This window comes from Haemorhous mexicanus, chromosome 2 (genome assembly GCF_027477595.1).
Source record: "Haemorhous mexicanus isolate bHaeMex1 chromosome 2, bHaeMex1.pri, whole genome shotgun sequence".
NCBI classification, from domain to species: Eukaryota; Metazoa; Chordata; class Aves; order Passeriformes; family Fringillidae; genus Haemorhous; species Haemorhous mexicanus.
Genome location: NC_082342.1, coordinates 111,230,791 through 111,256,665, shown reverse-complemented (window position 1 = coordinate 111,256,665; position 25,875 = coordinate 111,230,791). Strand labels below are relative to the sequence as shown.

General features: G+C 42.1%; 1 protein-coding gene and 1 pseudogene across 2 annotated transcripts; both read left to right on the top strand.

Moving 5' to 3' along the window:
* The first annotated feature begins 891 nt into the window (after nt 1-891).
* TASL (TLR adaptor interacting with endolysosomal SLC15A4) lies at nt 892-10,175 on the top strand. 2 transcript variants are annotated; one of them, XM_059839931.1, is made up of 2 exons: nt 892-1,174; nt 7,870-10,175. In XM_059839931.1, exon 2 carries the CDS (start codon nt 7,874-7,876, stop codon nt 8,747-8,749), a length of 876 nt encoding a protein of 291 aa, XP_059695914.1. In that variant the 5' UTR covers nt 892-1,174; nt 7,870-7,873; the 3' UTR covers nt 8,750-10,175. The 2 variants fall into 2 exon arrangements, with proteins under 2 accessions (XP_059695914.1, XP_059695913.1); XM_059839930.1 differs by having other exon boundaries at nt 896-1,174; nt 7,873-10,175.
* A 5,950-nt stretch (nt 10,176-16,125) lies between these two features.
* Nucleotides 16,126-23,216, top strand: LOC132324008 (pre-mRNA-splicing factor ISY1 homolog; annotated as a pseudogene).
* Nucleotides 23,217-25,875: the final 2,659 nt, after the last annotated feature.

Below are 25,875 nucleotides of genomic sequence, written 5' to 3'. Positions count from 1 at the left end.
GACACTTGTACTTTTTTCATGCTTATGTCTAAGAAGACTTTGGAAGAAGTCTTTGATATTAGGCCCCAATCATATGTTGCATCATAGTGAATATTTAGGAAAATGACATTAACAAAAGTATTGTTTCTGGCTGGCAGAGTAGGAGGCTTCTGAGAAGAACACATGGTACTGAATGAGGAAGTTAAAATTCAGCGAGAATTAAAATATATTTCTAATATATTTTGCTTATTATTGCAATGTATGGATGTATAATTATGCCTTTTAAAGCAAATTCTGTATATCCTATTGGGATCAATTCAAACAGCCCAGTTATGTGTTTCAAACAGTATTTATCTTCTGCCCTTAAGGAATACTCCAACACCAATCTCAAAGCCATATTCACTGTTCTCACACCTCACACTTGGTGGATGAATTCCTGCTTACCCCAGGTATTTTCATCCACTGCCCCTCCCAAGACAAACTTCCTGGGTATGATACTGAGTGCTAAATCAGATGAGGCATAACTTTCAGAGCTAACTTTTGTCCTGACAAGTGTTGTCAAGTTTGCCAAAGCAAAACCTAAGAAAGCAGCTGTGCTGTGCTACTTGGTGGAAAATTATATGTACAAAGGTCTGCAGACAACAAAGTAGGCCTGCTGTGCAATGCATTTGTGCTTTGACACCCCACTCTTCCAATCTATTTGGCCTGACAGTCTTGGTCTGTCTTGTCTTGATGTCTTGCCATGTCAGCTAAAAGGAGAGTGATGGCCAAAATGGGGTACACTGTAAGCTGCCAACAGATGAACAGTTTCTCTAAGATTGTTCTGAGTGTTTGACTCACCAGGGCATTTTTTTCTTACAACAGTCCATCTGCCTGGACTGAGAGTGTTGCAATCAGCTATTTTAACAGTACACAGTTTCACAATGAAGTTTCTTTTGGACATAAAAGAGGAAGCAAGTTCAGCATGTTGCAGTTCAGTCAGTTATAAAACCCCCTCATCTCCTAAGGGACCTTCTTTCTATACTTCTTTGGTATAGAGGATTAGAAGTAAAACAGATGTTATCTTAGAAGTGTAATTAAAAAGGAAATAAAAACAGAACGTTGTATTTTGGGGTAGGAGAGACCCACAGGAAGCTTCAAAGCAGTTAGAAGACATCAATTTTTCTGTACCTGGTCAGCTGCTCTATCTTTGGAGGTAAGAACTAAAATATACTGCACATTCTATAAATGTATGAAAATGTTGCCCTTGCTTATCAAAGTGGCTTGGGTTCTGTTTGTGTGGCACCACAGCTGATAGCTGGTAGAATGAGAATGCACTTTTTTCTGTTTTGAATCCACATGTGTTTGCAGAGTCTCAGCTTCTGCCCACAGACACTTACTGCTGCCTTAAGAAGTGATGATAACATTTCTAAGGTGCCATCTTCACAACCATGACCAACTGTGGTTGCAATGAGACTTCAAAATGAACACAAAATTTTTCCTCTGATACTTCTAAAGACTTTCATAAAATAAGACTAAACAGGTTTTTCAGAATATTTTTAAAGTGAGCCTTACTAGCTGTGTTGCTTTTAGAATAATTAAGATATTGTTATGGAAATTTCTGTGCATGTTACTGTACTGTCTAAGTAATGTCCTCCAACTGGAGTACTCTATTTGTAGATTATAAATAAAAATAGGCACCAAAATAGATTAATATGGGCATCATATTTTAAAAAAGTTCATAAGAAGAAAGATGAGACTTCTCTGAGAACACGATGATGTTAAAAATGATAAACAAACACATTTTTTCCAATTCTTAGTGAGTTATCTGGTTTGCTGCAAATTCACAGCTTGACAAGGGTATACATGCACAACAGGCCTCCTCTGCCCTCTTTTTTATGCTCTACCACAAACGTGACTAACATTTCAATGCCTTTTTGTGGACCATTTCCTTCATTCTCCTTCTGGGAAACACCTTCAGCCTTTTCTGTCTTTCTTGCTTTACCATTTATTCTTTTAATTTCTAGAAAGTGTATTCTCTTCTGTAAGAGTTCATGCAAATTTATTCTCTCTTTACTTCAAATGCTTAGATTCAAAATGTTGCAGTACACATAGTTCAATTATAACAGCTAACAACTCATTCAAATTAACACAGACATCTACAGACATGAAATGATTTCCAGCCCAGGAAGAAAATTATAAAAGCACAGGGTAGAAATCTTATGTAGTCAAGTCTTCCTTATGAATGTGGAGCCTGATTCTTTCCTGCCTCAGATTTCATGCAGTTGTTTACAGCTGTGGGTATGAGATTTAAAATGCTATCCAACCAGATTGATGGGGTCCTAAGCCAACTTTGTATAGGCATAGATGATGAAGAAAATTATGGAAAATTATCTGTATGATGTTTCGAGGAACTTGAACTGAGTGGAAAACAAACTTGGGTGGAAAACTTTGAGAGCTCAAGAAGCTATATTTACCAACATACAGTTTTCATTGTATTTTTATGGAAGTATGTCCCCCTAACTCAAAGATACAACAACACTCAAAAATACACTGAGAACATAACATATTTGTTTCTAAATTAAAGAAGCTGAATGCTCCTGAAACTCATTGCCATCCATTTTTGCATGATCAAAAATTGGTAGGTGTTTGTATAGGAAGAGCATTCAACAGTATAGTAGACTTCTTGGGGAAGATGTTTCCCCTCTTGCTTCATTTAGCCTGTCCTTCCAGCAGATCCCCTCATACTCTTGATATACAGGATTATTATTCTTTGAAACCTACTTGTTCCCCTCGAATCAGCTCACACTCCCCCGTGGGTGAGGAACTCCAGCTTTTCTGTGTCTCTTCAACTGTTGATGTGTGAATAAAGGAGATGAACAGGGCTTATGTTTTCTCCTGTGGGAGGAACAAAAGATTAGAGTCAAGAGAAATGTGGGGAGGGGACAAGAGTGGTTTGGCTCACAGTGACTGCTTAAGGAGCCTCTTGGTGCATCTCCAAATCTTCCAGAGCAGCAGCAGCAGGGAGAGGAAGTGACAAATGTAGTGGGTAGCATTCGGATGCTTGTGCAGAACCATCCTCTGGCTATTCATCTTCTCTGCTGTGAGCAAAGTGAGCCACTCCTTCATCAAACAGCAGCCACTGCTATTGTAGAATTATAGTCAGAGAGAAGCGTAAGTTGGAAAAGACCTCAAAATATAATCTGGCCTGATGTTTGTAGAACCTCGTCCAATCCCTTGAAAACATCCAGTGAAGGGGACTCCACCATGTCTCTGGTGAGGTTGTTCCAGTCATTGATTGTTCTCACTGTAAAAATTTCCTTCTCTTCCCTCTTATCCCTGGGAGCACTGGGGACATGGTTTAGCAGTGAACATGATGGCGCTGGGTTAATGGCTGGACTTAATGATCTTAGAGGCCTTTTCCAACACATGTGATTCTGTAATTCTATTCCAATGCAACTTGTGCTCATTGCCACTCGTCTTTTCCATGTGGCTGCTTGCAAAGAGAGAGCCTCTGTATTCTTTGCAGCTGTAGACACTGGAATACTATGATGAGCTGTCCCCTACCCCACGTCTTCTTTTCTCCAGGGAGAAGAGTCCTAACTCCTTCAAACTTTCTTCACAACGCAGCTTTTCCAGCCCTTTGATCATCTTCTTGGTCCTCCATTGGACTGTCTCCAGTCTGTCCACATCTTCTTTGAATTTTTTGGGAGCAGATCTAGATGCTCCAGGGGCAACCTGACAAATGCTGAGTGGGAAGATCCTGTCTCTATCTCAGCCACAGTGGGTGCAGCCCAGCATCTGATTTTCCTCATTGCTGCAGCCCTGCTCTGCTGGCTCAGGGTCCCCTTGTTGTGCACCAGGGCCCCCATGTCCCTCTCAGCAAGGCTCTGCAGGCACACAGATCCTGTGCTGGGCTCTTTGTTTGTGTCATCCCGTGCAGGAGTTGCCACTTGCCTTTGTTATCCTGATGCTGTTATTGCTGGCCCACCTTCCAGCCTGTGCAGGTCCCTCTGTAAAATATGTCCATGTCACCACACAATTTGGTGTCTCATAAGCATTACCTTCACCCAAGGCAAATGAGGTTCAGATACCAAAGATCTGTAGGTTTCAGGCATTAAGGAGAGGCTCTACTTACCCATGTACACAGCTCATTATACTGCCTTCTTCACTGTCCTGGTTTCCCCACGCTGGCTGCACTGAGGCTTCCTGGGAGCTGTTCCACACTAGCCCCAGGGGAAGTGAGATATGGGTCCTGCAATACTTGTAAGCTTGCTCTACAGACTATCCTTCTTGCCAGGACTCTTGCATGAGTATCTGGCAATCTGAGGTGGATCCCACACCTCACTGAGGGGATCTGTCTGTATCTCCACAAACTGGAAAAATGTCTCTTAAAATAGGGAAAAAACACTACAGACAGATCCATAGGATTTGAGTTTCCTCAAGACAGGGAGACTGTCATCTGGGATCCCATCTAGTAAATCAGCTAGAGCTCAAGGTATACTCTGTGATAAGAGCCGAGCTCCAGTCCTCAGCAGCACAACTTTAATGCCACTCAGAGCCCTGGTCAGGGATCTGAAAGCCAGACATATCCAACACAAGCCTGTCTCTTCTATGAGTTTCCATCCCCTTCTTTTGCAATGCAGAAGAATGTCCCTTTCCCCGCTGAGCTGTGATCCCAGTGGGCATGATCTTTCCATTCTCTCTAGCAACTTTTCATCTTGCTTAGGTTTTTGAACAGGACACAATTTATCATATCTCTGTGCACCCTTCTCAGGCTTTCCGTAAGTGTTTTGCTTATTCTGAGCCAAGAACTCCCGTTCTGTTTCCCTGCTCTCAGACTGTAATTTGAGTTCTTTATGCAAACATTGGCACTGTCTACAGGCATTACAAGCTAGCAAATTTGCTGACACACACTGGTAATACCCCTGGATTCTCCATGTGATCTTAAATATTCATCCTGCCTTCAGGCTTTTCTTCTGGTGAAGAACGGAACAAAAACATCAAGCAAGACATAGGAGTTTTTAAGATCATCTGACTGTAATGAAGACTATGTCAGATACAAAAGACAGTGTAAACCAGGCAGTCTTCTCCCTCTATCTCCACTAGGTTTAGACAGAATGTAGTCAGTGCCCATTGCCAGGGCAGTAGCAACATGAGAAAAATTGGTTTTGTTCACCTTACAAGCAAAATGTGTCAGATCAGAATTGTAAAAGGGACTGGTTTACCTTGTGCAACAAAAAGTTATGCAAGTATTTTCGGGCAGATGTAAGTGAAATCTGGATTTAAGGAGCATGAAACCCAAATATTGAAAGACATCAGATATAATCTCTGTGCCCTTGGAATCCTGGTGTGCATGGAGAGGGGATTAAGAGAAGAGGCGCAAGAAGGCAGAATTAATGAAAACTGCAATCCTTATCTGATTTAAAATGCAAAAATTAAAGGTGGTATGACAGTCGCATGACAGTTGGAGCGATGGGATAATAACTTGTCAGAGTTATATATTATATTAAGTACTAGGACAAGAAACACCAGGGATATATGCACCTCCCTTTTGCATTCATGCTCTCAGCACTCCTATCAAAACTTCAGTCAGATTTCCTTGCAGAGCTGGGAAGAGCCAGATTACTGTGGCAGCCTTTGCCAGCTTCAGAGGGCAATCTTGTAACTCATCAGCAGAACACACAACTCTGAGCACGAGACCCTAATATTTTTGAATTTGCCAATTCTTTTGTTTCCACTCCTGTCTCAGTGTACTCTAACACTCTTAAAATAAGCAAAGCAGAATGCAGTGCAAAGAAATGAAACCAACAGTTTCATTTCCCTCATGTAGCACCTTATGGCAGAAACAACTCACATCTGGGGAGCAGGAAAGACCAAAGTGTCACATGGTGCCTGAGCACACCTGCCTTTGCCTATGTTGGTTGGGCAGTGGACAGGCTGTATGTTACATTTCCACTCATTTCTCCAAATCCACATTAAAAATAACACACAAATGAATGTAGAACAGTTCCTGATTCAAGCAAGCCATGGTTAGTGGTGATTTTGCAATAAGGACATCTGGGCCATGGATGGTGGAGGGAAGGGAACAGAAGCAGAAGACAGAGTTGATAACCTGAGCAGCTCTAACATTTGGCTAAGATTTCTGTGGGGGCACTTTAATTACAGCTAAAAGCCAAAGCAAGACAACAGCACCATATACAAGAACTGCCAAGCCCCAGACATGATTTTCCCCCCTTCTGTGTAAATAGGTCACATTAATTAAATGTTACTGACTGTGGGAAGTCTCACACAACTGGCAGCAACAGGGTCACCAAAGCAAGTGTTTGGACACATCTAATTCCCATTAATATTTCTGCCTGAAGGAAGGTTATTTTCTCTTCACCTTTTTCTTCAACCTTCTTCATGGTGTGGAAGTGATTCCCTCCCCCCAAGGAAAGTCTTTTCTCACACTGTCTGTTCCACAACATTTATCTAAAGTCTATCTCCATGCTTAGACAGGATTTAGCCAACAATTATTAGTGCAGCATTTTGCATTTGCAACTGTGACACATGAAAATTTTACTACAAAATAAGAGTCCTTTCACTATTGGAAAAGACTATTTGTAGTATATAAAGAAAAAAATTATTTAAATAATTTTAATTTTAATTTTTTTAAAATTTAAATCTATTTTTTCTTTGCTGGACCAAACAATTTCTTTAGAATATCTTTCCCATTGATTGTATCCTTGACATCTGTTAAAAAAAAAAAAAAAAAAAGACAGAGGAGTATTTAAAGCAATTTTTTTGGTAGTGGAGCTGCCAAAGTTTGGGCAGAACATTTACTGATGTGCAGCATGTGTGTCCTTGCTGGTAAATCCTGTCTTTAATTACTAACATTTCTGTGCAGCTTTTGGGTCTGAGCTGCCTGCTCAGAGAGTGGAGAGAGTTAGTGACTGCTGGAACCCAACTGTGACTTTGCATGCAATGAAAACTGATTCCAGAGCTGTGGTGTGGCTAATCCCACGGTGAAAGAGGGAGCTGGAGTACTTCTGAAATGTGCACTTTCCTATGTATTGCACTGAAATCTGTCTCCTCAAAAGTACCCTGCAGATATCTATGTCTAGGATCTAGTTTAAGATCCTTTTATAGCAACTGGAGTGTGATAAGCAAATCTAGGATACAATTAATTTCCTTTTGATTTAGGTGTCTAAACCAGGCCAGATGAATCATGCCTCCAAAACGTTTTGCTTTTTCCACTGACATTTTCACGTATAAAAGGCAGAGACAATTAATTCCATCCTGATTGCAATGCAGAAGTGCAAAGTGCAAATTTAATGGTCTGAGATTTTTTAATGAAAAAGGAACCACACCTACAGTGGTTGATTAGACTGGAACAGAAGGGGTGATACTCTCAATATGAATCTCAAATCATCAAAGTTCAGAGGACGCTGACAAACCACACACAACAAAAGTTGCTTCAAATCATGTGAGACAAAGGGGGAAACCCCTGGCTTCTTAAAAGCATATAAGAAAAAGAGGGGAACCCTTGGCTTCTTAATGAATTCCAGGGCAAAATTAGATGCATTTTAGTGTAAGCTATTACAGCAGCTATTCCACCACAAAAGACTTTTCCCTCTCTCCACAACTCACTTGCCATTGGATGCACTGGATGTGCAATACCTTCTGTTACACAAGACATGCTTTGGTGAGATTCAGCACAACAGGGACACTGGCTGGTCACTTCACTCACTGACTCAAGTGCCCAGTAAAGCAGAGACACTCCTGTTCATGCCCAAATTGGAGACATCTCTTTGCAGCTTGTAACAGACTGGCGAGTGCAATCACAGCTCAGGGAGTTTCAAATGAACTTTTTGTAATTAACTTCTTCTTCTCATTTTTGCGTCTGCTGGTGGTTCCTTTCCCTTGGAGAAGGATGCTGTCAGAAGGTTACCTTCACAGAATCACCTGCCTTTGGGAGCACCTGAACCCTGCACTCTACGAGAGTTTGCCTGATGAAGGGGTGTATGAAATGAGCTCCATTAGTTATTCCTCCACAGGCGAAGAACAAGGAAAAAGCCTCCTTCAGAGATGCAGATCTGCTGGCAAGTGCATTTCCTCAGTCTGCTCCAGAGGCAGCAAGCACCGCAGAAGGCAGAAGGACAATCTCCCACAACCTGTCCAGCACCCAACACCCACAGGGCAGCCACTTCCAGCTACGCATGTCTGTGAGGAGCTGACCAAAAAAGTCACCTACCTGGTTCCACCTTCCTGCAAGAGCATTTGCAAGAACTACAACGATTTGCATATAGCTGGGGACTACGTGGTGCCAATTAGCTCGGTCACCACAGATTTTGCTTGTGACAGCGGCATAGGCCCCTTCTTGGAGTCCTCAGAGATTCCTCCGGCCATGGAGTCTGTGAAGGCTCCCCCCACGAGTGACACCATCCGCAGGCCTGGCCAGGGCCACTCCTCGTGCTGGCGGCTGGCCAGCCTGGGGCCACACCTGCAGCCCCTCTCCGACTCTGCCCTCAACGACTACCTGGAGCAGAAGCTGGTGGAACTGTACAAGCAGTACATCATGGACAGCACAGCCAACAGGGCATCCCCCACCCAGATCCTGGCCTCGGAGCTAATCATGACCAACGTGGATCAAATCAGCATGCAGATATCACGGGAGAGGAACATGGAGACTGGCAAGGCCAAAGACATCGTCATCAGCCGCTTCTTACAAATAGCCAGTGGGAAGGTTTCCTCAGAAATGAGCACACCTACTCTGCACATCTCCCAGTATAGTCACATTAATGCTTAGTGTTTGAATGTTAGAAAGTGTTTATGTTCTTCAAAGTCAGTTTTTGGTTTAAGATACTTTCTGCTTAATAAAAATGCATTTATCATCCACCACTTAAATGAAATCTTTCAGTACATATTAAATAGGTAAAACCACCTGTATTCCTGTGCTGTGCAGCTCCTAGTGTGGACCAGTAAGTTATTTTTTAAAGTTTTTTTAATGAACTTCAGACATTAAAAGTTTCACAGAAAAAATTACTTAGAGCATATGAAACTTTTCCAGGTGCTCAGGTGTTCACTTTCTCCCTCATATACTTGATGTATCATTTGAAATTTCCTCTCTGTGGCATCTGCCATGCTACCTCTGGGTCTGTGCTTGTGCAGGCTTACACTCATGTGAGGACAAGCAAGAACAGTGATGGCACAGCCACAGAAATAAAGAATTTAGGATGTCATCCAGTTCACCTCCCTGCCCTTAAGGGCTTTACTTGAGGACATGCCTCACAGAAAGTTTTATAATTTGTTCTTAAAGATATTAAGGGATAGACAGTTTACAGCTCTTTCTATGCTAACCCTAATTATTTAGTTGGTGTCCTCCTGTTCAAGAGTTACCATCCCTTTTTTGTGAAGCACAAGCTCTGTTTCCAAACAGACAGCATCCTCTGGAGTGTGTGTGTAAACCTGTGTGCTTTGCACTGGCTTGAACCCTCACAATGAGCACTGGGGACCTGTGATCACAGACAGACGCCACCTTGGCCAGGTGCTTACACACCTGACACTGTGGAGGGGTCATGTGGGGACAGCAGAGTAATAAAGGGAGAAGAGGAGGGAACATTTACCTTTGTTTTGAGAATTGCACGTTGAAGGAAAAGGGCTACTCCAAAGCCCATTGGATTAATGTGAACAGTGCCCTGGAATGCAGAAGAAAAGCTGAAATGGAGCATTTGACACTGTGGCTGAACACTTTTGTTAGGATTGCTGTATCAGAGGTCAAGGTCATTTGAACTTGATGCATTTCTAATAGAAGGTCCTATTTTGTAAAATTTCAGTAAGTCTTAACAAAGAACAAAAAACCAATAACCAGAGCTGCCTCATGGCAAGCGTTGGTACCTACTCTGAGTGTTCATAATGTATATTGACAATGCCAATCCATCATTGGTTGAAGTTCTGTGTATCAGTGTAACATAAATACTATTTTATACTAAATATTCATGAAATTATTTCATGTTATTGTTTTCACAGTGTTGTTTTGGCTTTTATGGGCTTTCCTCCCCATATTTATTTATTGATGTATTTTATTTAAAGCACGTTTTTATATCTATTTCAAAAACAAAGGTAAGGTGATAAACATGTCAATTTATTATGTTGCTGCTGTTTTTCCAGAGATTACTGGATAGCCCAGCATATTTTCCTGCATGTGCAGGTATTAAAAAAAGTTGCCATGAGAACCTGTGATGCTTAAATCCAGAGGGTGTACCTCTGTTGCCATAACAGCCTACCCAAATATTATTACTCAGCAATTCAAGACAGATAATTTCTGTCACGCAATATTTCTAGACTGTGATCAAATGCTATTTACAAATAATTAAAAACAGCTATTTTTAGGGTAAAATAACAATCATGGTAATGCATAGGCACCCACATACATTCTGCATGCAACATCCACTACCAACAACCTGGAAAAATGACTTCCAGAGGAGAGCAAAAGCACAGAAATGTATCAGCTTTTATACCCTACAGATACAGATTCAGGCTTTTCAACACACGAGGCTTTTGTTCATGCCTTTTGAAATAAACAGGGCAGGAGATCTTTCTCCTTTTTAATGCCTTTATTAAAAGTGATCAGCTCACAATGTGGGGTTTGCAGGTCCGCGGTTCCCTACCGCCACTCCTTGAAGTGATTTGGAGGAGGAGGAAAGTGCAGCTCTGTCCCCAAGGAGGCAGAGCTCGGAGTCCTGCCTCTGCAAGTGCAATGGGGTTCAGTTTGGATCACCGGTCCAGGGGTCCTGACTTCGTTTAACCGGGGCGAGGAGTGACCAAGGTTCTCAGTGTCTCTGCCGGCTTTGGACCTCGCCCCTGCTGTCCAAACACCACCCTGACCTCTCAATTCTGATTTGGCTCATCTCTTTTGAGGTATTTTCCGGGATTTGGTGGAGGTCCCGTCCCAATGCAGTCTGGGTTTTGAGATAAATTTGCATGTATCCTGAGATGCAAATTCCCCCTCCCTCCCCACCATCCGGGGGTGGGGGGGTTGTCATCTTCTTGGCAGCAGGCAAGGGTGATACTGAAAAAAAGAATTCTCCATAATAGAGAGTTAACGACAATACTCAACAGGTGATTACAACATTTAACCAACAAAAGAACTCTTGGCCAGCGATCAGTTCCCAGCTTAACTTTAAACTCTGCAACCCTTTTCTTAAAAAAAAAGGGTAATTCTTTTTTTACTCATAACACCTATTGACATTCACATCACTGAGTTTCAGTTGCAAAAGATGTAGTGGAAAGCAACTTGCAGAGTTGAATGTGTAAATCAATACCCTTGCTGAAAGATCTGACTCCTTCATCAGAGGACACCATCGATTCTTGCACTCAGCTCTCCCCACTCCACAGACCTCGTCCTGCACAAACAGAGCAGCATTTTATCGCCTCTTACTCAGAAATCCCAATCTTCATTTCCCCTCAGCACGTGGGCAGCACCTGGTCAGCATGTCCTCTTTCTCGGAACCGAGGCACCAAAGAGGGAGGGCAGCTGGAGAACAGGGGCCAGGAGCTCTGCCCAAACTCGGGTGGAAACCTCCCACAGCTGCTGTGTCAGGGGCTGCAGCCAGAGCCAGGAGCAGTGCTCAGAGAACAGCAGTGGAGAAGAACAATAACTCTTTAATGTACACAAACAGGCTCATGCATATGAAGAGCATGTTTGATATTTATCAATCAACTACAAACCATTCCATTCTCAGGCAGCTTTCTTCCAAGCAAATCACTTACTGCAGTCATACTGACTTTCAAAAAGAGATCCTATTTTGTATTGTCAGACTGACATTACTAAATTTATTTCATTTTATAAAAAAGTCATAATCATTGCAGAAGCTGATTTATCCTGGAAAGACAGCATCAGCCACTTCTTCCCCACATACACTTATTTTCTTTTCTCTGCCTAAATACCAATGCCCATTTCACTTTGAGCCCTGTAGTGTGCCTGTTTCTCACAAGAATTGCATACCAGCCACGTGCCATTGTCTGAAGCAGCTCTTGGATTTCAGGCAGTTTCTACATAAAGAACCATTTCTTCCTTTCCACTATACTCAGATGAAAGTGCATTTATATCTCTGTCCTTCTTCCATTTAATCTTGCTCTGCACAGGTGCCTCTCTAGGTGTGCCTGTTTCCTGCTGAAAGCACTTGGATAGCAATTAGGCTGCTATTACCATGACTCAGGTTGTTATCTAAAGCGATTATCGTTTTCTCTCTCCTCTCTCTCTCCCCCACCTCCTCTTCTGCCTCAGGGTCAAGCATTTAAAGAGAGAGATCCCAATTTTTTTAGTAGCTCTCTTAAATAATTAATTTTTAGTCAGGGGCATATAATTTCTTGACATGATCTTGTCAAAATGCTGATAGGAGCCCTGGCATCTGGGGAGTGTGTGCTGGAGAGGAGAGTTTGAATTCTGCCCACACAATACATCCTAACAGTATGGCTATTTTAATAGGACCAACATAATTTAAGAAGGCAAAGAAAATTGTGATGAACATTTCAGTAACTCTTTGGTTGAAATTTTGACCAACTGTCACGAAGCTGCTCTCAGAAGGATAGTTTACAGCCACCTTTAGCACACTCCAGCAGCTTCCTTAGGCATTTTGTGCAGAACATATTACTCATTGCTGACAACATGATTATAGCAGCTAGGAATTTTATTGTTTATAGATGTTGTGATTGTGCCTCCAAGAGTCTGAGCCCATCACTGTGGCAGATGAACATTACTTGTGGACTCCAGGAAGGCTGGATGTGTAGTGTGACAAGAAAAACCCTTGGCAAAGGGAGAAAAGAGAGGGAAAAGGAGTTTGTCAAAATTGTTGGAACCTGTAGGTCCTGCCTTTGATTTTAACCCCTTTGCTGGCTCTGATTTCTTGTCTGTACCAAGAAACACAGAAGGGAAGAAAAATGGATATCAAGTGAAGACTGGGCTTTGTGCTGAATGTAAAAGTGAGCATTTCATGCTCTGGTTGTTAGGTTCAGATGCAGGCAAAAAGCCAAGCATCTAAAACTGAAATAAATGAAGTTCTACAGTGCTGACTCCAGCCAGGCATATTGCTGGTATTTCACCTTGGGGAAGCTGGGACCTCCCAGCACCCCAAGGTTCATCTCATTCCCCTTCTACTGTCCTTTCAAAGATTGAAGCAGTGGGGATTTATTTAGGACTATTCCTTTCCTGAGCTTCTTCCTACCACAGGTTTCTCTCTGAGATAGGACCTGCTGGGATGGAACCAGCTGCCAGTATAAATGGCTTGGGCAGGAGGGGTAAGAGGGACTGCAGGTTTTGTTACCTTGATTATCAGAATTGCTGTAACATATCTTGCTGGTATGGACAGTATGGGCTGGGAGACATCCCTTGTTCTCCCAGATTCAGGAGGGATAATTATCAATTTAGGGAGGTCAATCACCATATTTTTTAAACCAATACTGACATATGAAAGGACTGCTACCCTTTTGGTAACTGGTGAAGTTACTATCTTGCCACAAACCTCATTAAATGCAACCTGTATGTCCAGGACAGCTGGTGTGTGGGTCTGCTTGGCACCTCTCTGTTCACAGCACCCCCCTCTCTGACAGACTCACACAATGGCTATGGACAGTGCTCAGAAGGGACATGAATTTCTCCATCTGCATTAATTACATAGAGTATGAGCAGGACAGCAGCTTAAATCAATGTATTGGCATCCAAATTGACAGGGCTGGTCTCTAGCAGGTGGAGCCATGCCAGCTAACATGGACTGAGACCTGCTCACCAATCTGTGTTGTGCTGGGTAAAACCATCACTGTCTTTGAAGAGCATTTGCAGTTTAGAAATGTGTAGCAGAATATGACTAACATGTAAAGGAACAGAAGTTTAGGTCAAATCAGAATTATTCTGTGCACTGCAGTGTTACTTCTGCTGCACTGGGAAGAGCTGGTTTGCTGCCTCTCAGGCATTTCTGCTGACAGGATTAGGATGGCTTTTCGGAACATTAGGCAGGTTTTCTAAGGGCTGAAGGGAACAATGCTCCCGAGGCTCATTCTCAGACCTTCTTACATCTCTTTCAGGGCAAATGTTGAATGAACTACCTTGCTTGAAGTGGAAATCCCCTCTAGGAGTATTAACAGTGTCTCATTTTGTTAACATCTGGTTATTACTGAACTCTGTGCTGCTGTCCTTCACAATGTGATGCTCCAGCTTTAGCTTTCCACAAAGCTGGTCACTGAGGGCATCTGCATTTCTGCCATGTCAAAACCTCCAGGACTGCCCCAGCATTTCCTTCCATCCTCCTGCCATACAACCCTACATTTGGTGGTTTGGCAAGCTGTGCTCCTGTGCTCTCTAACCTCCCTTGCCCTTATAATCCCCCCTCACAGAAGATGATCCTGGCTCCCCTAACAACCAGAACAACCAGTCTGATGGCAGAGTCAGATCCTGAACATCTGGAGGGAGCCATGGCAAAGGGAGATGGGGAGACAAAGGCTGGTGATGGCCTGAGTTCCTGTGGGAGAAGTGAGGCACTCCTGTGAAGGTGGAGGAAGCCCTTGCAGAGCTGAATTTGTGAAACATACTGGGAGATGGCGGGCAGCTGAGGAAAGAGGTTTCACAATCTTCCCAGGGAAGCCAAGCCTGAGGGATGGCAGCATTTCCAGCCACTCCCTGTATGGAAGGAGTGTCTCTGTACTTTAGACAGCAATCTCCCCAGCTCCACCCATGGCATTTTTCAAGCATAAAGAGTTGTAGAATCCCACATGGGGTTTCATTCCTTCCCTCTGCAGCCACACCTGGGCAGGACACACCAGGGGTCTCTGGCCACAGCAGTGCCCACCAGCTCTGCTGGACAGAGGTGTTCCAGCCTCCACTCCTGCTGCTGGGGGTCACAGTGGGGCCTGGGGGCTGCAGCAGCAGCTGCTGCTGCTGCTGCTGGAGCATCAGCAACTCCACAACCTTTCTCCAGATCCTACACTGGCTGTCTCAGTTCTGACCTGTTTTCCTTCGTTACTGAACTTTGCTTGCTAAACACAAAGTGGGATAGGAGACCTTTCTTAAGAACAAGCAATGGGAATGGGAAAGACAGGAATTAGGGTCAGGTCATGCAGTGGCTTTGTTTACAAATTAATTTTTCTCTAACCAGAGCTAGACTATAAGAATAAAATCCTAGTTGGCAGAGCTGACTTTGGTATTTTCATTGATGCAGTTGTCTAACGTTCATCTTTACACACAAGCTCCCTTGCCTGAAAATGCATCCTGTTTGGAGGGTAGAAACAGAATAGAATAGAAACCAACCAGTAATAATTTGATCAGTACCACTTTAACACAGGTGACATATTCTTATGCATTTCTACATAGAAACCATATCAAAAGAAAAAAAGAAACATCTTAACAAAGGTAGGCTCACCAATTTTAAGAAAGGAAGGTTAGAGTTCTTCAGTTACAGCATTTTAAACAAATTAATCTCAAGGTTTAGGTGACCTATTTAGCAAAAGCTGGCCAAAGTGTCACTTCAGAAGCGGAGTGCCTGACTAAAGTACATTCAAAGCCATAAAACTCAAATTGCTATTATGACATTCAATTTTATATAAATCTTCACAGTTCATTGTAGACAGATGTGACATTTGAATTGGGTGCAATGGTGGAAAGAAATCTATTAGTAGAAAAAAGAACTAGTGAACTATTTTTAATTCACAGAACTAATTTTTGCTTCAAATTATGTTCTTCAAACCCATAGCATCCAATTTACAGTTTTAACTCCAATCAGGCTACCAGCTCTTTGTATACAATTTGCTTTATCATCTTAACAACTTTGATCTGGGAGCACTTAATTTAATTTCCTTACCTTTAGTCTTGCTATTTTCTTCTGTTCCTTTGTCCTTTGGATGCATCTCTTCTGTCCAGGCAACTTGAAACGTGCTCTCCTTTGGCATAAGGATGTCATAGGGACATTATACTGAATCAATGGTGATGTACAGAGCAGATCTATGGCAGCTTTTTTCCCCCTTCATCCTACTTTTAGTTCAGGCCTTGACCAGCTAAACTTAGATAAGAAGCTAGAGGTTTAGTCATTGGAAAAACTATTAAAATTAATCAATTACAACAACATAAGCTTTTTAAAACAAGTATAGTAAAGTTTCTTATTTCTATTAGCCTATGAGCTATTGCAAAAAAAAAAAAAAAAAAAAAAAAAAAAAATCCAGACTGAACACAGAGTCCAGAGCACTCCTGTGGAAAACAGAAGGTCTGTTAATAAGTGTACTTTTGAAGACTGGAGCAAAGCAGAATGGTGTCTGGTAGAACCACATTCATTAAATCAATTTGAAATTATTAAAATGCTAGATTCATCCCTTTGTACAATAATATATTGCTTTTCAGTCAGGAACATGATTATTTACTAATTATTTCATCATATTTCTAAGGTACTTGTGTAACAATCAATTAATCTGGTGTCAGCTGTCATGGCAAACACTATAGAGGTTATTGAACCACTGATGTATAGAAATATGCAATTGAAGATCAAAGGCAGTAGTAAGAAGATAAACCAGTTTGAGATTGCATTTTGTTTGCATGCCAGTTGTCATGTACTGTGAAATGAAGTTCACCAGTGACCTGTTTCCTTATTCTGCTCACATGAACAACAGCATTTGGGAAAATTCCATTAATTGTATTTCTATCTAATGAAGTCACACAGCCTCTGATCCTTGACTGTTAGATGTGATTAGCATATTTTAAAAAACAGTAAAGCAAAAGAAAAGGGGAAAAAAGTATGATCTTTCAAATACAACTTTAAAAATAATATTTAAAAGCCAAGTTTTTTTATTGGCAAGTTGTATCATCTTGGCTCCAATTAAATAGCACTTTTCTTCACAAGTCATGACCTCAGTGGACCAAGTCATTAAACAAAGTATTAGTCAGTTTAACTAAGGTACCAGATGCAAACCTTTAATACAAAGAGGGAAAATTTATCAAAAATATATGAACAGTAACTTCAGTGATGTGGCTGGGAGAGAAGCTTTCTGTTAGATGTACCAAGTTATACTGATGTTTTCACAATGAGATGTGCCAATCTCATAATCTTGTGTGTTTCCATGCATGTTTCTATTATTCCTATTATTATTTATTTATTTGTCTTGCTTTTGATAGGATAAGGTAAGACTGTAAGGAGATATCACACTTCATTTTTATTCATGTTTGATGATATGAAGGCAGGATAGCGGTGGAGGAATTCAGAGAGAAGAATGATGTGCTCAAAACAAGGAACTAGTAAAACTATTTTTGTAGAAGGGTGGGGAGGGCAGGACTGAATTAGTCAAGGATGTTGTAGTGCTTGAGAATGCAGAAGCTGAGAACTTGGACAAGAGCCATCTGTGTGGATGGACACAGCCACAGATTTGTATTTGATATGTGGAATAAACTTAAAGGACAACTGAAGATGTAGCTATTGTGAAACCAAATAGAATTAAAGGGTTTTTTTTTACATTGTTGTTTAGGCAGAATAGAATAAAACATCTTTGAAGGTAAAGATAAAAAAAGAATTCAGGAGAAATGCAAAAGAAATTATACTTGGGACATGAAGACATGGAGACAGAAGAGATTGAATTTAAAAGGGAGGGCAAAATTGCACAAGAAAAATGAGAGCATGAAAAGGTAAAGTGTCATGGAATCAAAAGGTTAAAATGTAATTTTAATTTGGCATGCTCAACAGTTCTTTTATCAAGAAAAATAATGAAGGAGGAAATAGGAAAAAGTGTGATGTCAGGTAAAAGTTGTGAAAGGATCTAGAGCTGTGGTCAACAGAGTTGCAAAAGTCATTTGTCTAGGAAGACTTAGAAGTCATGGCTGAAACAGGAAAAATCAACAATTATGCTCATAGAAGAAAGGAAAGGGAAGAGAAAGGAAATATCTTAAGATGAAAAAATGTCATTGAACTGAACTGGGTGGCCATGTAAAAATTTGCAGTACTGTTGGCTAGGGACAAGTGGAAAGAAGCAGAGGAAATTACAAGATTGGTAAGACACAAACAGATCAGAAGAGGCCAGTGTTTGGTGAAAAGAGCCCTGGAGAGCTGAGTGGGGCTGCCCAGCGTGAGGTGAAATGTACAGCAGAGGGCTTGTGTCATGACCTGCCACAGCAACTGGAGGCAGAGACCAGAGAGAAAAAAAGGTCAAAGTAGAATCAAACTGGGGAAAAACACTCATGGGTTCAGATCACAGAAATTAGGAGGCATGAGGAGAGAAAACCTTAAAAAATTGCATTTAGATGAGAAGAAAGAGAGCAAAGAAAGAGAGGACAGAAGTGATGAATAAGAGAGAAACCTGAGACTCCTAGGAAGTGCTTTGATCCAGGATGCACAATGACAATTTGCAAGGAAAGGCAGTTACTTGAGTGTTGGAATAAATCAGCCAAGACTCCATTTTTTTCATGCAGAAAGCTAATTTTTTATTCACAAAGCTCATATATGTAGGAAATATCAGAAGGCACTGTGCTAAACCTAATTGGTCAGCAATACAGTGAAACTCGGTTCATTGGTCAGAAATGGCTATAGTATATGTCTATCAAATTTTCTATCTCTAGATATGTATACATTTTTCCTTTGTGGGGTCTCATGAGACAATTCTTATTGTTTATACAGGTGCATTTGTTTTTCACCCTCAGAATTGTTGTATTAAACAACTTCTCATTCTCAAAATAGCTCCACAAGGGAACTTGCAAATTTCTTGTTAGCTGCACTTAGAGGAAATGACAGGCCAGCTTTGGCAATTTTAGCAGAGTAAGGCCTGATTTCATAAGGCCTTTCTTTCATAATTCTTCTACCTGTCTATAATATCTCACCCCTTTTGTTAATTTAAAAAAGGCTCATATGTTCTGACTTTAACACAGCTTGCTCTTGTGAGCTATTATCTCATTAAGGTTACCACTGGTTATCTATTAGATATGGGGTAAGATACATAAAAGACTGATTACAATCAACAAAACATATCAAATTCTATCATGTCATCGACACGGTTTCACAGCATGAGAAAACAAAAGAATAATGTCCAATGTCTCTTAGGGAAATGGAAACAAATGACCATTGTTTTAAAGTCCACATAGTTGAGACTCAGGAGAAAGTTCATTAGCTGGAAATGCTGATCTCTGACATCACTGGATGTCATCCTGGAACAGGGAATAAGGAACCTTCCAGGAAGAAAGTTAGTAGGAACACTATACCATCATGATGACATAAGGCTTTTGTTGGCAAATTACCCCTGTAATTTGCAGACACAGCTATGTCTTGGCAATCCTACCTCTGTTCCTGTTCTGGCCACAAAGGCTGTATGGGGGTTAGGTTATTTCTCTTTCCACTGGGCCTCACTTTCTTGCAGGGGATCGGTGTCTGATCGAATGAACAGGTGACTGCTTTGAACCTGCTGATGATAAACCACAAGCACGCCCTCTCTTCAAGCCCATGAATCAATTAGGCTTTGCTGTGGCACACTCAATTGGGATTTAGATTTGATGATCTTTTTTCCAAATTTCTAATGCAAATATTGCATTATTCAAAATGATTTGTCGTCTAAATTTCTAATGTACATATTACATTACTTGGACATTCTTAAGGCACTAAATTCCCCTTCTTTTCGTTTTCTTAAAATGAGATGCATGAGTTTGGTTATGAGCATGAAAAAACATCAAGGCAAAACAATACATATAAGGAACAAGAAACTGAGAGCAGTCAGGAATAAGTCAGGTACACCAATTAAGAATATTTCAGATAATACACATAATTAATAATACATGTGAAATTAGGTAATTAGGAATCTATGAAATACTGTACATCATCCCAGAGTCTGCAAAGAGCTGACAAACCTCAATTTAGTGAGGGCTTGGATTATTATTTCCAGATAATAATTCACAAGCTCACTCTAAAAATAGGTTCAGCTGTCATTTATAAAGGGTCAAATTGCCAAGTGAAAGTGATCTGAATCTAGTTTTGAAGCAGACAACATCTGGGTTTATTGGCAGATTCTCCATCCAGGTAGAGCCAAGGCCTGGCCACTGCCCAAGCTCCAACTGGGAGGGAATTCCCTAAACACATTTTAAAACAAGGTTCCTAAGAATAACAGTTATGAGTAAATGCCTTGGGGTTAAAGACTAATCAAACTATCTAGTACCTGGATCCCTCTGAAGTTTCCTTCAGGATTGAAGTGCTTCAAACACAGCAAACTGCTTCTGTAATAATAACTGGGGAAAACCACTTGACTAGCAGTTTGGAGGAGGCTTTCAACGAAGCTCAGATATCTTTTCTTGGAACTTTGAAAAAAAAAATTATGAGACAGCATTGGGTCAAACCCAATAGAGCCAGTGCAGGGACTAGCCAGAGAGCTAACCTGGTCCGAGAGATGCCTAAGCAGCTAGAGAACAGAAAAAAGGACCCTGAAATGACATGTGTCTCTTAGACAACTACACAAAGAGATGTTGAAGCATATAAGAAGACGGCTAAAAATACAGTAATAACATCTTATGAATAATGCCTATAACAAAATCAGTAAATTCACATCATGTAATCGATAAATCAGTGGTAACCGTCCTAGGAATTTGAGATTACACTTTTCTAAATATATAGTCATGTACCTATGACAGAAAAATGAAACAAAGGAAAACACTAAAACAGCTTACAATCAGTAACAGGCATAATGTAGAATCATAACAGACTCTTCTGTGTTAGCTATGGAAGATAAAACAGCAGAGATTGTAATGAGCATCAGAATCTTCAACATAATCAAGGGTGAACACACTGTATCTTCTTTACCCACAAACAGGTGTTAGTGCTTCATCACAGCTGTTTTAGTCAGAGTCATCTTATCCTTTAAAAGAAAACAACTATATATCTTACAATGTAGAAAAGTAATATTTAGCTGTCTTAGATTGCAATGCAAGATGTAACCAGATGTATTCTATCACCATCTGTTAAAACCAGGTGGGGCAGTGCTCTTTATCTCTTCCATGATCCTCCCAGGATCTCTCCCTCAAGGAGATATCTTCTGTTAATGGCCCATTGAGTCTCACTGAATGACTGATAAGAATTCCCTCATCCCATTGTGAGATGCTCCACCTAGGGGGAGGAGCCAAGCATTCCCACCTGGATATAATCTGAGATTCAGAACACCACAGGCAGCATTTTCCACTGGATAACTAGAGGAAAACCAGATCCTTCTACACCACCACTGAACCTTCAGAGGACATCTCTACCCTTCTACAGGATCACTGCTTCAACAGAACTGCATCTGTCACTCCAGGAGGACTGCAGCCACCATTTACTTGGACTGCTACCACCACCCTGACTGACAGGGTGTCAGGTTGTATTCTGATTTTGTCTGTTTCACAAGTAAAATTTTTTTTGTGAACTAATTATTTCTAAACTGCTGCAGATAAAATTCAAGGTTATAGGACTTAAGAACTTAAAATTAATTGCTGCAAATAATCTTGGGAGACGAGTAAAGAGGGAGAAGAGAGAGCCACAGGGGAGCGGGGCTGGGTTCAGTTCTGGGGCTTGGAGCTTCTGCGTGCACGCCGTGTTTGGTGGGACTGAGGGGCACAGCAGGACCATGGCTTGCAATGCAGAGAAGGCCAAGACAGCCTTGGCAAGATTTCGGCGAGCCCAGCTTGAGGAAGGAAAAGTCAAGGAGCGAAGGCCTTTCCTTGCATCAGAGTGTAATAAGCTGCCCAAAGGTGAGAAATGGAGGAGACAGATTGTTGGGGAGATTTCTAAGAAAGTGGCACAGATCCAAAACGCTGGATGGGGTGAATTCAGAATTCAGGACCTGAACGATGAACTCAACAAACTTCTGAGGGACAAAGGACACTGGGAATACAGAATAAAGGAGCTGTGAGTCCTGATTATGCTATCATTGGCCCAAAAATGTTAGATTGTGAAGGGAAAGAAGTTCCAGGAAACAGAGGCTACAAATACTTTGGGGCTGCAAAGGACTTGCCAGGAGTTAGAGAGCTTTTTGAAAAGGAGCCCCTGCCACCCCCGTGGAAGACTCGGGCTGAGCTTATGAAGGACATTGAGGCTGAGTACTATGGCTACAGGGATGAAGATGTGGGATTCTGGAGCCCCTGGAGCAGGAACATGAGAAGAAAGTTATAGCAGAAGCAGTGGAAAAATGGAAGATGGAGAGAGAAGCATGACTTGCAGGAGGTGAGGAGGAGGAGGAAGAAAATATATAAGCTGTCCACAAGGAAGATTGTGATGAGGAAGGTGGCAAGGAGAGAGAAGGTGAAGATGGCCAACAGAAATTTATTGCACGTGTTCCAGTGCCAACTCAGCCGGAGACTGAGAAAGCTCTTGTACGAAGAAAGAAGATGGATCTGCTCCAGAAGTATGCCAGAAACCCTTCTGGCACAGAGCGAGGAGGCAAAGACACTTTTAGGATTGTAACAGTAATGTTGGGGGTTGGGTTTTTTCTGTTTTTCCTTGTTAGTGTGGAATTTTTCCCCATTGAGTTGCTAAGACGCACTGATGGCTGGGTGCTTCAGACAGCGGGGAGGGGGAACTCCTTTGGTTTTTGGGAGTTTTCTCTTGGGCAGAGTGGGGGGCAGGGATACTGTGAGAATGGGGGACAAGCAGAAGAGATCGGTTTGTGGGCAGCTTCTCTCTTTGGAGGAGGATGGCCAGACCTGCAGCCTGGGGAAAGGAGTTGGCTGCCACCACCATAAGCCAGCAGGGAACCTTTCTCCCGCTGCTGGGCCCCGCATCCCCCTGCCCTGCCAGGACATCCCGCAGGTTCCAGCTATTGCTGGGGAGATTTGGTACATTCTTGCCCCCTGCCCTGGGATTTCTGCTCATCCTTGCTGTTCCAGCCTGCTGCTTCCGAGAGTCCTGCAGGGGCACTGGAATCGGCTGCCCCAGGGTTTGTGAAGTGAAGCTGCTCCTCTCGCCTCCTCCATCCCTTCCCTGCTCCTCTCTCCTCCTCTGTCCCTTCCCCGCTCCTCTCCCCTCCATCCCTTCCCGTCCAGGCCCAGCCGCCATTCCCGCGCGCTGCCCGAGCCCGCCCCACAGCGCCCCCTGCAGGCGCGGGGAGTCACCGCACCGGCCCCGCCCACCGGGAGCGGCAGCGCCCCTGCTGGCCATGCCCGGAACTGCACTGAGTGGGACAACACCACAGCCGAGAGCGGGGTTCCAGGTTCTGTTTATTACTAGTAAATAATTACTAATGCTGTGTTTGTTGTTTGTTTACCTTGTTATGCACACTAGTAAAAAACTGTTATTCCTACTCCCACATCTTTGCCTGAGAGCCCCTTAATTTCAAAATTCTAATAATTTGGAGGAAGGGGGAATTCTCCATTCAAAGGGAGGCTCCTGCCTTCCCTAGCAGACACCTGTCTTGTAAACCAGGACAGATTTTGGCACCCAGCAGTGGGGCCTGAGGGCATTGAGAGAAAAAGGGTGAAAAAAGAGTAACAGCTCTTGAGTAATCTAATTTTAGTGTATTGCAGATAGAAACCTCACTAAGTGTCACCATGTGGTCTAGCTTACTCAGGTTTAGGTGGCATGTGGTCGTGGCTACCTTTCCCCCATTTGCAGGCCCATTTCTAAACATGGGTCCTATAGCTAAGGTTACTGTGGCTGTTACCCAGTTTGATTTATGGGTTAATAAGGTATAGAATTAATGGATTTTAAATTCCCTCTGGAAGGCCGGCACATGGATTCAGAGCTGTCATACACTAACTGTATGGGAGGGATGGACAGCATGATAATGACCCTGACAAGGTCAGGTGCACAGGGCAAATGTTGTGGAGCCTGGCAAGTCTAGGGCCATCTCAATACACCACCTTCTTTGCAACAATTAAGGCTGATACCAATCAAGTGACAGTGGGCTCTGTCACCAACAAGCTTAGAAATTATGAGAGTATGATCAATGGCCTGATTCAGGCTCATGTCTCTGCTGTGATTATGGAATTCAAAGAGGAGTTCAAAGAGGAGATGAGGAAGATCAATGCAGCACCAGTGAGAGTCACAGGCCCCAAAGTCAGAGCCCAGTGTCACTCAGCTAGAGAGACAACCCCATGGGCTGACCTGTGGTTCTTCCTGTGTGACCATGGGGAAGACATGGGAAGGTGGGATGGGAAACCCACTTCTGTCCTCGCAGCACGAGTGTGTCAACTCAAGGAGGGAAACACTAACCAAGGGATTCCAGTAAAGAGAAAGTAGCCCCAACCTCCCATGACCAAGCTTTTGGGTATGATCTGCCAGATCCCTTTGAAGAAACCTGTAGTATATATGCCCTGGAAAGAAATAATTACCAAGGTTAGAGGAAAGCCAATTTTGGCTGCTGAGGAATGGAAAGACATTGCCACTCAGGTAGAGAAGCTACCTGTGAAAGTCCATTGTGTAGATGCCCATGTCCCCAAGAGCCGGGCTAATGAGGAGCACTGAAACAATGAGCAGGTAGACCAAGCTGCAAAGATAGGGGTGTCAAAGATAGATTGGCAACACAAGGGAGAGCTTTTTCTAGTTTGATGGGCCCATGATGCCTCAAGTCATCAGGGTAGAGATGTTACCTATAAGTGGGCATGAGACCAAGGGGTGGATCTAACCACCCCTCAAAATAGCTTCACATCGGAACCTGCAAATTGCTTGTTAGCTGCACTTAGAAGAATGGACCCTGACCAGCTCAGTGTGAGTTGGCAGCTGAAATTCAAGCTGTACCCACTGATTTACCATATCAATGGAGTCAGGGAGCATTGATTTCTCCTCCTGTTTGGAGGCTTTCCATAAGTTGGAAAGACATTATATCGCTCAGAAAGATGCTGGATTGGATTAGGCAAGTTTAGAAGATTTGAAACCTCTCCCGGCCACACAAGCCTTTTGTGCAGCACCTTTCCTAGAAAGAAACAAATTAGAGTCAAAATTTAAAGGTTGGATGCAGAGTTTAGGTTTAAATTTCCCCCTGATCCTTCCATGCAAAGCAAAGGAATTCCCCTAGCAGTGTCTGGGCTGTTCCAGGAGCAGATGCTTCCCCTTGGGCTCTACAGCTTCAACAGCACCTTAAACTAAGTGAGCCCACTCATCACTTTCAGTGGTACAGGCATCCAAGACTGGGATACATGAAAGTGGTTAAATTATCTGACAGCCTCAAAACTGTCCTAAGCACTGATCTCTTCTCTCTGGTAACCAGTTTCAGGATTTTAACCTCTTCTTCTTCCTTTTCATTGCATTTGGTATCATCACTGCTGATTAAATCTTCACCTACTCCACCTGTGAGTAAAAAAAAAATCCCAAATTTGCATCAAAAAGCTAGTTTTGAGTCAAGTATTAATTCAGTATCACGCTGTTGCAATGGTAGATGTATCACTGCACACAAGACAAAAGTTTTGACTGAGCTAAATCTAAGTAACAATCACTAAAAACATGCAAAAGCAAACCAGACTAAGTTATTTATCTTTTCCTTTATATGAGTGACTGAAGAACTAGTGAGCATTTACTCTGTGGAAGATTTAAGGTTGAGCAAAGTAAAATGAGAAGAGTTTTCATCAGAGTATTTATAACAGTTTTGTTTTCTTCAGTTTTGGGGGATTTCTCTACTTAATCTTTTCACTTTTGGGCCTGGGGAACACATTGGACAAAGGGTATTAATATTAAGAAGAAGCAGAGGTTTTTGTCTGCTTCTCAGAAATGTAAAAATATATTTAAAGGATTTTAGCATTAATATATGCAACAGCCACGACTGAATGAAGAACCAAATGACTAATTCTGAGGAAATATGTAAATAATCTTCCTCACATAAACAGTCTGATTTAATATTGTGGTTATATTTAGGGTAGTGAAATTATATCTCAATGCATAGCTAAAATGTATGAGTGCATGATTCAAACAATTTGGTTTTAAATCCTTTTTATAAGGTTTAGGCCATAACACATTTAAGAACATGTTAGCTAAA